Below are 14,334 nucleotides of genomic sequence, written 5' to 3' on the forward strand. Positions count from 1 at the left end.
AAGTCGAGGGCGCTGTACTTTGTACGGCCAACCATATTGTCCTGGAGAACATCTAATAATCGGCGTCTGTGCCGGAATAGTGGCAGCGTTTAGATTATCATTATTATAAGCGTGAGCGATACGCCACTTGCTGTTCGGCTTCCAGACACGAAACGTGGGTGTCGAATGGGGAGACTTGATCACACGCACCATTCCTGCGTCGTGGTTCGCACGGGAAAAGGTGTCAATGAGGTCGCACTGCCTCTTGGGAAGGGCAGTATTTGGCTCCCGGAATTAGGTCGATCTAATGACGCACAACTCGATCCGGAGGTAGGACCGACGGCGGGTCTTTGGAGACGACGTCTTGAAACTTCTTCACCAAAGGATAGTACGGACTCGAGGGATCCTTAGGATCGATGATCTACTCCAAGCCTTTAGCACCCTCTTGGTGTCCTCCTCCAGGACAGTATCATTCAGATGCGGCGACGAGTAAATCTTTTTGTTCGGTCGTAAAATGACCACCTCGGCTAAATCGCCTGTCGTTAAGGCACCGCCAAACCCTTCGAAGGACATCTCGTCCAGCTTAGGAAGCACGTCCTCCGCATGAAAACCCGATAGGGTGAAGTCGCCGTCATCCTTTCCCGTCGTACCTTTGACGAGTATGTATCGCTGTGCGCTATCGTCTACGGTAAGCACATCCTGGGTCAGGGTCGACGCCTTTGGTCTTGCAGATAACATACCGCATCGCGGTCTCCTTTCTGTTTAGGTGGTACGTTCGGCGAGACTTGTGAGAACACGCACTTAGCGTCGTCCAGTATAAGCCCTTCCTACTGCTCCATGGTAGCCCTGCAACTCCACGCGCATCTGAAGGGCCTTGCCCGAGATGCCTCGGACCTCATCCAACCATGCCACTCGTGGCATGCAGCGACTTCTATAAAACGAGAGCAGTGCTCAGGGAAATACGTACCACTCCACGTGCATTACTGAGACCTCGCCCTCGATGCCTCGGCCCTTGGTCAAGCATGCCACTTTTGACATGCAGCGAATGCTTTGATACTTGAGCAGTGCTCAGTGGGTTACGTGCAACTCCACATTCAGCCCGCGAGCCATGCTTGGGACTCCTGTTCGATACACCCTCGGGTTAACAAACTCGGGTGTTTTTGATCTTCAGCACGTTGACCGTCTCGGCCCAGTGCCCGCGACAATAGCGTTTCTTCCTCCGTGCAGAGGTGGGTTCATGACTCACCAAAGTTTGCCCAGGAGAGTGCACGTAGCACCCAAAGTCTTCGACCTCCAGTCGATTCACGGCTCATGATGTTCCAGCCATGCCATACCAAGGATGGGGTCATACCTTGAATCCAAGTCTAAGACTAAGCAGCATTTCGCGCTATTTAAGTCAAGAAACTTGACACCGAGGTCCGCAGTGACCCTTGGCACCGTTACACATGTCCCCATCGCTAAGCGAAGAGTGACGATGTCACTCAATCGTGCCATCAGCGCCTCAGCATACAGCTGACTGCCTTACTTCGTGGAGCGTCGAGCATAATTGCCCGACAGAGTGGATCTGGATCTTCCATGGCTTCGCAAAGCCCATCACGGTCGCTTCAACGACCAGCAAGCCCGGCTTGCATAGACGTTTCGTGTTCAGGAACACGAAGCTCTTTGCTAAACTCTACATCCATAAGGCTTAACAGAATCCAGTTCTTCCCCATAAGGCCGCCTCGCGCCTACTGGGTGTTGTCGTTTTCCCGCGACAAACAAAAAACGTGTAAGTATCGGGATGTCGGTTCGATGACTCTTGATGCGCCTTGTGCAGGAGACAACCAATTTGAGATGACGGGTGTCTTCACAGACAAATCACCGTTGGGTGTTCGTGTTCGAACGCTGCTTGGCAGCCTGGAGCTGCCTCCTCGTCCTTAGCATAGCTGAGATCCATCGTGTATTTCAACCAAGTCGTGTCAACTTAAAGCTGAATACGGCATACAAGGCCACATTTACTACTTCTTCAAAAGAAGACGGTTGGACATGGAAGACTTCCATATCGGCCACGCCAGTGCGGAGGTTCTCCTTAAAGACGGTCACTGTGACCACCTCGGTAGGAAGATTGGTCGCCAAACCGGCAATGAGATTCTCAACTCTTGAACTATGTCCACTAATTCCTTCTTGCCTTGTCAGGCGGCAAGGAAACGCGATCGTACGCGATATGCCTGGTTAGGCGACGAGGACACTCGCAAAAGCTGACGCTTCTGCTCCTTTCTGGAGGGGGACGCTGCTTCAGCCGAATCACTGCACGTTAGTGCCCATTTTTGCGCACAGCACCCGAGCTTGGAGATAACTAGGGCCACGCGCTGTTGCTCGTTCTGGGGCATGGCGGATGTCATAGCCAACTCGGCCTCTCTTAGTCAAAAGAGGAGTTTCTATCCATCCTTACCCTCGGAGGTATTAGCACTCACCATGAGCGGCCTGGGTCGGTAGGAGTTATCCGTCTTCGACGGTGGCGTCATTGACGCAGTCGACAGCGACAGCTTCTGCTGTAGATGCTCTAGCAGAGCATATACATAGCTCGACGACGCCTCGAGGCGCGCGCTGATCGCTTCAGGTCTTTGCAAAGTGAGGTATTGCTCGCCCTCAGGGCCTAGCAATGACATCAGCTTTTTAAGTCTGTCCTGTATACGCTGAGGTAAATAAGAGAGAGCTGCTTTATCCTTACAGAGGGTCGGTCGGAACAACTCTGGTGTAGATTGAAACAAGTGCTACCAAGTGCAGCGAGGCTGTCGTAGCTCTTTTGATCAAAGATATCTTGATTAAGGTCGGCGAAACTTCGTTCTATAGGCTGTTCTAGCCACGTACTGACTTCTTGTATAAGTGTAGCCACACAATTTTGTGTGACCCCCATCCTTCCTACCAGGGCACGTGAAACCCCGTTGTCAAAGTTGTTGATTTTGCTACATAGTGTTGGCGAGCTTAGTTGATTATTATCACCAGTCTGCTTGAGGAACAATTGTACGAAGCTTGTTAACTATAATCAGCCAATGCTTAATGCGTGGGAGCATTTAATCAGACAGTGCGGTGGCTTCAATCAGGTATATCCTCTACCACGCTATTTGTAGGATCTATCTAACGATCGGTCTATGGATGGTCCGTACCGACCGTGGAGCTCTGGTAGTTAGTCGCTTGACCCAAGACCGGGAGGTATCTGGTTCGATACCCATAGAATTAAAAAAAAGGCTCGAAGATTGGTCGCTAAAAGTGGTTCATCTAAATAGTGTATCTGCCCTGCCAAAATGGGTGTGTTATAGCTGGGTGGGTTGGGGGCCCCACTGACAAAAATTTTTCCATAGTGTACTAGAAGATATGGAATTCGGTCCCGAAAGGGGTTGGATAGTTACCAACATCCCGCGCCAAAGAAAGCTTGACCTTAGCTTGGAGGTTGCGGTAACGTAACCTCCCGTGATGCTCAGTGATGGGCATGTCCAATCTGGTGCTAAACGCATCGAGAAAAGCTTGCCGAAATCTCGCTGTAAAAGGCGGATCTAGAATTAAGGCAAGTACCACAGCAAGCCATGTTGCCGTTAGTTTTGTCTATAAACAGCGTGACTGAATTATCACCGGCGATCAGCAGTTGAATGAGCAAATGTGCCGTAGAAACCTGCACAGACTAAAATGCCAGCATTACCGAAGGTGTATACTAATGGGCAACCAGCGCTTTACCAAGACCAGTAGGCTGGCCAAGGGCTCCAAGCATGCGGCAAAATAATCACCCTTCCGTTCGTTCACACGAACGCACGTAAAAGCTATTTGTTCATGCTAGGTGACCAATACGTAGCGCTCATCAAGCCAACGAGCGAGAGTTTATTCTGTAGTACAACAAGACTTGTGATTGCTAGTGTAAATTAGACGACGAGCGCTCGAGAACATTAAGCTTTTCAAAGCCTTCACAAGTGGAACACATGACGTACGCCATAATAGACGTCAAATGCACGGCGTCAACATTACATGAAACAACTCACAACCTGGAAGACGCGCAAGCGCGCGATCTATTACGCATTTGTGAAGTTTTCCAAAATAAGTTGAAGTTCTCATCCACAGCAAGGTACGACCCACAACGAGTTTAAGGGCGTCGTTTTCATGTTTGAATGTTTCACGATAAACTTTAATGCGTTGATAGCCTTTTCGCAGTAATATAGTTTGAGAAATATATCGTACGCCATGAAAATGGCGACGCGGTAATTCTGCACATTAGTACTAATATTCGAAAATACTCCTAAATACACTATCACTCAGCACGTTGTTGACTTCCTGTAATGTACACCGTACGTTGCGGGTCAAAAGCATAGAAAATTTCAGCAGTATATATGGACTTTCCATGCGTGTCAAACTCTTCAAAAATATGAAATTTGTTGCAATGACAAATTACGCCAACGCACTGAGATTGCAGTACAACCTGCTACTCGGACGGTCATATACGGCAGCAAAAGTCCAACATGCATGTTATCTGTTTTGAATTCTGATAAATTATTTGTTTAAATTTGTTTGCAAGCAAGCGATGCTATCAGTGCACATTAAATCACCGTGATATAGAATGAACTTAAACCATGACCCGCTCCAACTATTTTGAAACAAGCTTCAATTCCATAACAAATTTTTACAACGATTCATTAAGACAATCTTCAAGCTCTTAAATACCAAATGACACAGTATCCAAAAGCGCTGCAAGCAGTCACCGACCATAAGGCTCACGCTTTTGCGCATAAGCAATGGCTCTAGCTCGGCACAAGCTTGCAAGACATCTCAAGCAGCATATTGCACGCATCCTTTGTAATGTCGCAGAAATAAACGGATCTTAGTCTTGAGAAGCCCCGTTTTCACGCTGAAAGGCTCAACGTGAAAGTCTAAGAAGCGATCAGCTTGTGATTATGCCCTTATTATTTTAAACTGCACTTTTGTCAGGGTCACTGCTACCTAAGAAAGTCTGGAATCTTCATACTTGCTTGAACAAGTACTGAAATAGTTTTAGAAACAGTATGAAACAGATGGATTACTAGCAAGGAAAAAACTTTCGAGCGGACGTAATGGATGATTCTTTGAGTATTCTCAAGCACGTGGTGTCTTTTGCGCCAGAAACAGTTGAAACGGTCGAAAACGTTAAAACGGTCAGAATATCGTTTCACCCAGGGAAAAGATCCACCTCTCTGACCCAGATCCACATTCACTTTAGAAATCCCTAGCATATAAAACATGGGTAAACCAGTCAAGATGGACGGTCGGATAAATGGAACAGGATCGACGTACGAACGTCGTGCCTGGACACGTAAGGAAGACGATGCGATCATTCGTCTTGTGGAAGAATATGGCACAAAGCGTTGGTCAGTCATTTCGGATCATTTAAATGGAGAGCACCACGGCACAGAGCGAACGGGCAAACAGTGTCGCACACGTTGGCTTAATCACTTAGATCCAACCATTAAAAAGGACCCATGGACCGCTGAAGAAGAACAGATTATTGAGGATGCGCAAACTCGTCTTGGTAATAAGTGGGCTGAAATCTCGAAGCTGCTACCTGGCAGGTAAGGGATAAGACATGAGGGATTCTGGCAATATATTTTGGGTATGTTAAAAAGTGCCTAATTAGTGGATGATTTTCGCCTTAGGACGGACAATGCCATCAAAAATCACTGGTATTCTTCTATGAGACGGACAATGCGACGGATGGCTAAGCAGCAGAACAAGACGTTGGGTCAGAATATTCGTAATGGTGTAAGCAGCAATAAAGCTGCTAAATTTGGTGCCGATACGTCTCCGGGTTCTATGGTTGAAATGACTCGAGACGCTTTAAACGCAGGCAACAATTTTCGCCACGGGTTCTCCTCGTCTCAGGCATCAGTATACAAAGAATGTTACAATGCTTTGCTAAATCAAACAGAAGATGGGCGTCCTGGACAGAAACTTGGAAAAAAATTCAACTCGAAGCGAAAACGGAAGGATTTGCGCATTTCTACCAGTGCTTCAATAGGTGAAAACAACGGCATGTTCTTGCCAGATACGCCTCGACGCGTGCTGCATACGCAATTATTACTGCAACTTTTAAACACAGGAGAGGAAGAGTTTGGAACGTTTTTCACCGTTTCCAGTACAACAAATAAAAACAAAAAGCGCAATAAAAGAAATGGCAGTGGACTAGGTGATGGTGATGCGTTTTCCGAAATGGAGAATTCATGTCACGCATTCGAGCATCTTGATATCGATTTTAACGAAGTACGTGTCTGATTTTGATTTGAATTCGCAAGATATTTACTGATTGATCATACGTGACTTAAGCAGCAAGTAGCTGAGTTTTTCAACATGCCAACACCACAAGGTTTGCAGCCTCCGCACAGCTTACGTCGCTCCCCGCGATTCATGTCACCAGCAGGTTTGATGAAAGCAGATGGTACAAAATTCTCGTTTGACGATCTTGATTTCCCAACCGAATTGGACTCAAACACACTTGAATTCGTAAGTAAAAGGTTTTTGACAACTTGATGAAATTACATGCTCATTTCTTGTCAACATAATAGGAAATTTCAAATGAAAATGGTGGGGTGCTACGTCGCTCACCAAGACTTCGCACCGATGTGTCAGTCGCTTTTCCTCACGCCAATGCATCGACATTTGGTATTGGTCGGCAGCCATCTCCTCACAAACGCTTGGCACCTCCAACGATCGATGTTGCGCTTCAGCAAGACACTTTTGATTTTGATCACTCCATTACGCCAACGTTAAAAAGTCCTCAGCTAAGGCAATGGCTCGATGGGTCACCGAAGAATTTTGTTGCTTCTGTCTAGTCGAATAGACAGCAACTTTAATTTCAAAACCTTTCGCACTACTCACTTGGGTGATGCCGATGCTAGAATCTGCAGCTCCCATAGAGTTTTATACCCTGTATAATGAAATGCACTCTTAAGAAACCAATAATATGACAAATAAGACAATATTAGAGAAAATACTATTGAACGTTCGCTTTCAAAATAGTACTCGAGATTTTGATAGCAAAACACTAGTGCATACAAGTATCGAAATACTTCTTCTGAGAAAGACCAGAGTAAGTTTTATAATGAATCCCGTAATTCCAAGTCACGATTTGTCGCCTCATGTGGATTTTAATCGGATTGAAGCAACCTGTGGCGCACAGTATCGGCGAGAGAATGCAGCTTTGAGAGCACAAGTGCATGACCTAAGCGAGTTACTGGCTGCGTTTGAGCTCTGCGATATTGAGGATGAACATTTGAAAAGTGTACGTGATCGTGCTTTCCAACGTGATATCACACCAGACATAAAGGTTACAGGTTGCAACCGTGGAGATTGTCAACTGCAACAAGAGACTCAGAGGAGAGGGCTTTCTGGTGGAATAAGTGATTATAGAACCGCGAGTGAGGATCTTGGAAAGGTTGGATGTTTTAGATGCACTTCGGAGGGTGAGATTCATTCTCTTCAACTGCGAGTTGAGGTGCTGGAGCGAGAACTTGCCAACTTGGACCTTCGCCATAATCTCCTGCTGACTACTATTCAAAGATCTCAGCTCTTAGCAACTGTCCACGGAAACGTGAGAAATTTATTACCTCGCACTGAAAACGGATCTTCTTACTTTAAAATGCAGAGACGAGCAGAAGATAATGCTTCGAGAGACCAAAATGGTTGTAAAACCGTCAAGAAGGACAATGAAAAGAAGACGGAGACGTTTTAGAGCGAAAAGGTACAATGGAGGAGAAATGCTGATCCGGAGCAGCCGAGAAATGTACACAAAAGATATACCCAGACCCAAGTATTAGCGAGGTGAATGCACGAACATCACATAGTAGCTATCGCACTACTTGCTCGGATCATATAGCAACTCACTCAGTTTCTATTTACCCAAAAGCTCAACCGCATATTTAATGATTTATCAACTATTAAGTATCTATCATCTTTGTGTTGCTAATTGTTCCCTTTCACCGTCATCGATTATGTAATGATCACAGCAGCAATCCTCTTTCTTGAGAGACCAGGAACGCCTTGCATGATACTGCTCAATGGTCGTTGGTCATCACATTCTGGTAAAGCATGGGCATAGCCAGAAAAACATTGTATAACTTGCTTTGGCCAAGAAGGAGTCTTTTGTTTCTTTTTTATCTTCCATTTCCATAAAATAACATTGTGTCATGATGTCGTCCATTATGCGAGGGGCTGCTATTTGTGCTTATTTCCAATACCGTCACCAATATTCTTGATTATAATCTTCTCATCGTGACTGATGTCCAGAAGTGATGACGTAGCAAATTGGTGGAACCAAAAATTTATAGGCACGTGACAGGTCACCTTATGCAAATCCTGTAAGATCAAGCAGATCGTGGAGTGCGAATTCAAAAGTGAGCGAAATCATGTTACTTTATTGCAAAGCCGAAGTGCGACTGCATCGCGACGATAGAAGGTAAGAGGGCATTAAGATATACTCGACTCGAGTAGAGGTGAGCGTGGTTAGTCACGTGGTGTATGCTCTCTCATGTAAATGGGTCTTTATCATAAGTTTATTAACCACGTCCAAGCGGAACATATCTTCTGTAATACCTTTATCAACTGGCACCACCTCACTTAAAATCCCGCCATGCTGGACCCTGAGCGCTGTGTTAAGATGACGCCACACAATACTTTTTGAGAACGATGTTGCGGACATGTGTCTAATTTTACATGCACAATTATTACATTTGTTCACACACTAAACGAGTCCTCCACTTTCATGATTGAGGGTATAAGTGTATAAGTCCTCCAAAGGACAAGCTTGATTGTGGGCTCAGCTTGCGGTTCAGTGTGGGAATTACACGTCCGGAATAGATATAGCAACGTTAGGACGAGAATGACTTAGGAGCATATACGCTTTTCACTTCGGGTTTATCCATCAAAGTAACAGGTTAACATCCGCAACCTAGCCTTTCTTTATCACAACATCCGAGCCACGATGGCAAACAAGCGCACCAAAGTCCTCCTGGATACTGATAACAAATCTACTTCTGGGACTTGTACAGAAAGATGACTCTGGCGAGGAAGGGTCATCTAGGGCGTATCATGGCCGTCAAGAATGATAACGATATCACGGAGACGTGGCTTATGCACGACAAGGCATCGGGTATCATTGCGCAAGACGTTGAGATTTGGTACCAGACCACGATTAGGTAAGCCATGAGGGCCATGGAGGCATGAGGAACCTTGCGCGATTTCTACAACACTGCATAATTGTGTGACGCGACGACTCACGTCTTCAAAATAAAAGTGGTGTAGCATGGCGGAACATCAAGAACTTTTGTAGTTTTAATTGCAGACTTCCATCGAATGGGAGAGCCAACTAATGAGTCGCGCCAACTGGTGTTACTTCTCGGCAATTCGACGTCGGAGTATGATTTGATCGCATCGATTGTAAAATCGCGAAGGACAACACATTGATTTTAGTTATGGGAAGCTGACCAAGGAAATAACTAAGCTGTACAGAAAGACGGCAACTAGCTATTTAAATAGAGATGCCATGAGATCTTGACGTAGACGATTCAGTGGTTTCACATTTTGACCTTCACGCAATGAGGGCGGATGCTTTGGTATGCTCGCATACAAGATAAATTAAACTTTGCCTCGATTATCAAGCACGGAAAAGACGTGATCATAGAAGGGATGATAATACTGACAGCGGCAATGTTCAGGACCAAGTGGAACGAAGCCAATATTAAATGAGATCATGGAAAGTATCGTGGTTCAGTCTCAGATGTCGAATGGACGATGATAAGCGTACACCAAGTGGTAGCTTAATACCTCTAAGCACTCTGTGCAAACGCATTATATATCGTACATCTCTTCAAACGCAACATGATGATCATTCATTTTTCGGCCACAAGTTGAGCAAACAAGACAAAGACATGAGCCGACGCAATACTATGGCTCGGATCAGAGAATGAAGAGAGGAATTAGGTCATGGACGTGTTTTAAAGTGCATCCAAGATGAAGGGGCTTAGCATACCGGGGTTCATTTATGGACATGGTGATTGACCAGTAAAAGGTCAGCCAAAACACTTGATCAAGCGGACTTGCTACATTGACCAAATGATTTAGGGTTAAGGGCAAGTTTGTCTACACTGTTTCAAGTGTGTAGTGTGAAGCACGTAGCCAGTACTTTCGTCCCGAGAAATAACAATGTCAGAACGAAAAAAACAACGGATACAAGAAACTTTTTTTTCCGGTTTTTAACATCAGATCTACAGTTAGGCGTGTACTCTATAGGTAGCATATCACACGAGTACCTGCATTTCGATTTTGCAGTCCGGAGCTCTCCTGGGAAACTTGACAGCTGTGATACCGCGTATGCAACATCCGGTCGAGTATATGTAATTATGAACAGCAAACAGCAAGCAGGAAAATCAAGAATAGATCTGGCTTTGAGCGCACCGCCAAACGATTCTGTTTCGCTGAAGGCGACTAAGTCAACAACGACTTCAATATTCATGTGCACGATTTGTCGACATCTTCGGAGCCTTGTTGACCGAATAGTCATGTCACGGATTTGCTATCGCAAGCGTTAGCGCTATGGATGACCTGGCGTGGCATTCTCCTAGCCCAAAACGGACAACGCCTTGTTCAGCTCCTTCATCTTTAATGTGGTTTTGAGTACTGCCTTGGCCTGACTGATCTTACTACTGCTTTCTTGCCACGACAATCATGTTATTCACATATATCCAACGTTTCGAATAATTTTAGGGATTGCTCGACATAAAAGCACTGATGTCTATCGATATCGTTAACTTTTTTGCAATAGCCACAATGTAATTTCTGTTCCATGCGCTTGCTGCTTGTTTGAAAACGCAAATAGTCTAAATTAATTGACAAACGTATCCCTGGGCATTGTCGACACCCAGCGGGATTTTCACAATTGTTGTTTGCGGCACACTCATATAAAAAACAAAATTGAATTTTAGTTGCTCCATGTGGTAGTTGCAATCGGCACAAACAGCAAGTATTATCCAAATTGATTTCATATTGTCAACCGGGAAAAGTCTTGAAGGCGTCCATTCCATACTTTTGCTCGAATCCCTTTTCGACAAGCAATGCGTCGTATCGCACAACGAACCATTTTGATCTTTCTTCTTGGCGAAGACCCATCGTGATCCTATCGCGCGATTATCTAACCTTCTTAGCTTTGTACCCATGTTTGGTTCTGCTCATGGAGCAAAGACTCAGTTTCGATAGCTTCACGCAATTTCACTGCAACATCACTTGCCACGGCTTGAGCATTTGTAGTCAGCAAGTCCGGATTATCCTCACTTCTCACAAAGTATGCAAGGACATCATTGGTAATAAGTCTGTCTTCGTCAATCCTAGCACGTCTTGGTGGCTGTGGGCCACCACTTCCTTCTGTTGCTTCTTCATCATCTAAGCCAATTCGTAGCATAAGCATGAATTCGTTAATTTGTTCTACTTTTGGCCGAAACATCAAATGATCTTCTGACGCATATGAAGAGAAGGACGATACTCTATCAGCCGCAACAGTTTTAGCAAAACGTTTGAATGCATCAGCTGCCGCATGTTTACATTCAACCTCGTCCATTTTGGCATCTACGACTGCTTCTTCGAGTGATTCTTGAGATTATTCTGCTTTCCACTTGTTATGAGCATAGATATCACCACCGTCTTTTATAGCTTCGATGGTCACTTCATGCTGTAGCACATTCGTGCCGCAAATACCACCAACTTCAAGCTTGTGATTTTAGCCTTGGAATTCTCCAAGTTAAACACTCAAGTACCCTTTTTCGCAAAGCCGAGAGCTGTATATTTGAAGGTCTTGGGTTTGAGGTTTGTTCTACTTGCATCGTCAACATGAGCGTAATTCCTCACCCAAACACACGAAGTTGACCCATTCGGGATTTTATCTCAGAAACCATAACAAATGACATGATGTTGGAATGGGCGGTATTCGTCGAGCGATTAATCAAACAAAATGTTGTGTTCACTACTTTCGCCCACCACTCAGTCGAAACGTTTACGTAGTCAGACACGCTCCACCAACCTTTTTTGCAAAGAGCTATATAAAACGGAATGTTATTGGACGCCGCTCCGACGGCATATGTCTACTATTCTTTTGATCACAAAATTTGTTCTGTTGTCTTCCCAGCTACGTCACTCGTGGTCTCAAGTCGCAACATTTATGTTGACCTTCCGTCAAGGCACTTCGTTTAAGATTTAAGTGATCTGTATGAGCGCGCACTAGAAAGTGTGTCGCCTTTGTCATCGAGTGTGAGGTAAATGTCGTGACTATTTTCTTACTCTCTAAACACCCTGCACACAATGTTACTGTTTCTTGCCGGATCATCGAGATGCCTTTACTTGAGCGTTGTGTCTTGAGCAAAGAATCCATATTCGTGTGACCCATGCGATCATGCCAAAGCACACTACATGGTGTCAGCTCTGGAATACTCCTCGTTATAAGCTTTTTCCTGCTCACAGTCGAGTACGTTTGCTTCACCGATCCTAAGGCCCAATCAGATCGCCTTTTCTTTGCTCAAGATGAAATACGAATAAACCTTACATACGACCCACAAGCTTGCCAACAGACAACAATTACAGCACGGCTGCCGTAGCTCTTTCACGTATAGGAACCTAAGCTAATGTCGGTGACCTTCATTCTATGCTTAAAACCAGTACGAGTGTAGCGGATCGCAATCCGCTTACTACAAGAGTAACCGCAACCTTAACTTAAGGCAAACAAATTCCTCCGTTTAACATGTAAAGTTTATCTTGGTTTTATTAGCGGCAAATCCGCCTATATCTAATTCTTTAAGTTTTCCTTTCTATATAGTTAAACCTATTTAAATGTATCGATATTGTGTACCAATCACGTACTGACTTCTTGTTTAAGTGTAGCCACATTACTGTGTAATTACAACGCCTTGTGTACCCAGCACCCTTGTATGGTCATCCCATCATGTTTGATCCACCCCTTCATATCAGTATACGTTTAACACGGTTACAACAATCTTCTGTCTAGTCCTGAGGTTGATGAATACATCATTATGCGAATACCCTTTCCAAGCTAGTCGATGATTTTGACGAGTAATTTTCGCCATCTGGAATTGTTAACTCGATGCTTATCTTGATGTTTTTGTATTCGAAATATTCCTTCCTTTACAGGATCATATGGGACCTGGTACTATTGCCGATAAGCCACCCTGTTGATCGTCTTTGGCCAGCCAAAACACCACGTCGTCACTTCTGACATGTTTTTCGGCCGGGTAGTTCCGCTTCATATAGCCAACACTGTCACAATAAATCACTTGCCCTTTCATTCGCCGCTGTTGCGTGCAGCTTAACTTTTTCGAATATTGCATTGGCCACGTTTAGATCTCATGGCATCCCTATTTACGTAGTATACTTTTTCGGCTGCCACCCATCTGTACAGCTACTATGAATCCTTGGACGGCTCCTTCATCATTTCAATCGGCGTGATGTCTGTCGCAATTTTACAATCGATGCGATCAAATCATACTATCAGACTGCTGAAAAGTAACGCCAGTTGGCGCGACTCATTAATCGGCTCTCCTATTGGATCGAAGCCTACAATTTGAAACTTTGATATTCCGCCATGCTATGCCACTTATATTTTATAATTTGAGTCGTCGCATCATGTCATGCGATTATGCAGTGTTGTAGAAGTCACGCAAGGTCTCTGATGTCTTCATGGCCCTCGTGGCTTACCTAATCGTGGTCTGGTACCAAATCCCAACGTCTTGCGCAATGATACCGGATGTCTTGTCGTCGTGCATAAGCCACGTCTCCATGATATCGTTATCATTCCTGACGGCCATGATATCATGTACCCTAGAATACCCTTCCTCGCCAGAGTCATCTTTCTGCACAACTCCCAGATGTATTTTTGTTACCAGTATCCAGGAGGACTCTGGCGCGCTTGCTATCGTTGTACGGATGTTGTACTAAAGGAAGGCTTGGCTGCGAGTGTCGACCTGTTATTTTGATGGATAAACCCGAAGTGAAACGTTTATATAAGCCTAAGTCTTTCTCGTCCTAGCGTTGATATATCTCTATGCCAAATTATTCGGGATGTATGGTACTCCACATTGAAAATCAAACACTGCAACTCAAGCCCTAAACACCTAACAATCAAACTTGTTCTTTAGGGTATTTAAAATCCTCAGTCATGAAGTGGAGCTTCCACCTAGGTTCGTTTTGTGTGCGAACAAACGTAATCATCGTACATCTAAAATTAGACATATGTCCGCAACATCGTTCTTTAATCGAACTGAGTGGCGACAACAATTGGTATCTATCACGGTAAATGTGACATTGCGG

General features: G+C 44.8%; 3 protein-coding genes across 3 annotated transcripts; 2 read left to right on the top strand and 1 right to left on the bottom strand.

The window, feature by feature from the left end:
* Positions 1 to 5,217: 5,217 nt before the first annotated feature.
* PHALS_01501 (myb-like dna-binding) lies at positions 5,218 to 6,803 on the top strand (the record flags this gene model as incomplete). Its single annotated transcript, XM_024715904.1, has 4 exons — positions 5,218 to 5,546; positions 5,631 to 6,234; positions 6,301 to 6,474; positions 6,537 to 6,803. The coding sequence occupies 4 exons, from the start codon at positions 5,218 to 5,220 to the stop codon at positions 6,801 to 6,803; spliced, it is 1,374 nt and encodes a 457-aa protein (XP_024581555.1).
* A 269-nt stretch (positions 6,804 to 7,072) lies between these two features.
* PHALS_01502 (uncharacterized protein) lies at positions 7,073 to 7,702 on the top strand (the record flags this gene model as incomplete). Its single annotated transcript, XM_024715905.1, has 2 exons — positions 7,073 to 7,561; positions 7,616 to 7,702. The coding sequence occupies 2 exons, from the start codon at positions 7,073 to 7,075 to the stop codon at positions 7,700 to 7,702; spliced, it is 576 nt and encodes a 191-aa protein (XP_024581556.1).
* A 3,462-nt stretch (positions 7,703 to 11,164) lies between these two features.
* On the bottom strand, positions 11,165 to 11,578 carry PHALS_01503 (uncharacterized protein; the record flags this gene model as incomplete). Its single annotated transcript, XM_024715906.1, has 1 exon — positions 11,165 to 11,578. The coding sequence occupies one exon, from the start codon at positions 11,576 to 11,578 to the stop codon at positions 11,165 to 11,167; it is 414 nt and encodes a 137-aa protein (XP_024581557.1).
* Between the last annotated feature and the right edge of the window lie 2,756 nt (positions 11,579 to 14,334).

The sequence above is a fragment of the Plasmopara halstedii genome, assembly GCF_900000015.1.
Source record: "Plasmopara halstedii genome assembly, contig: Scaffold_1561, whole genome shotgun sequence".
NCBI lineage: Eukaryota > Oomycota > Peronosporomycetes > Peronosporales > Peronosporaceae > Plasmopara > Plasmopara halstedii.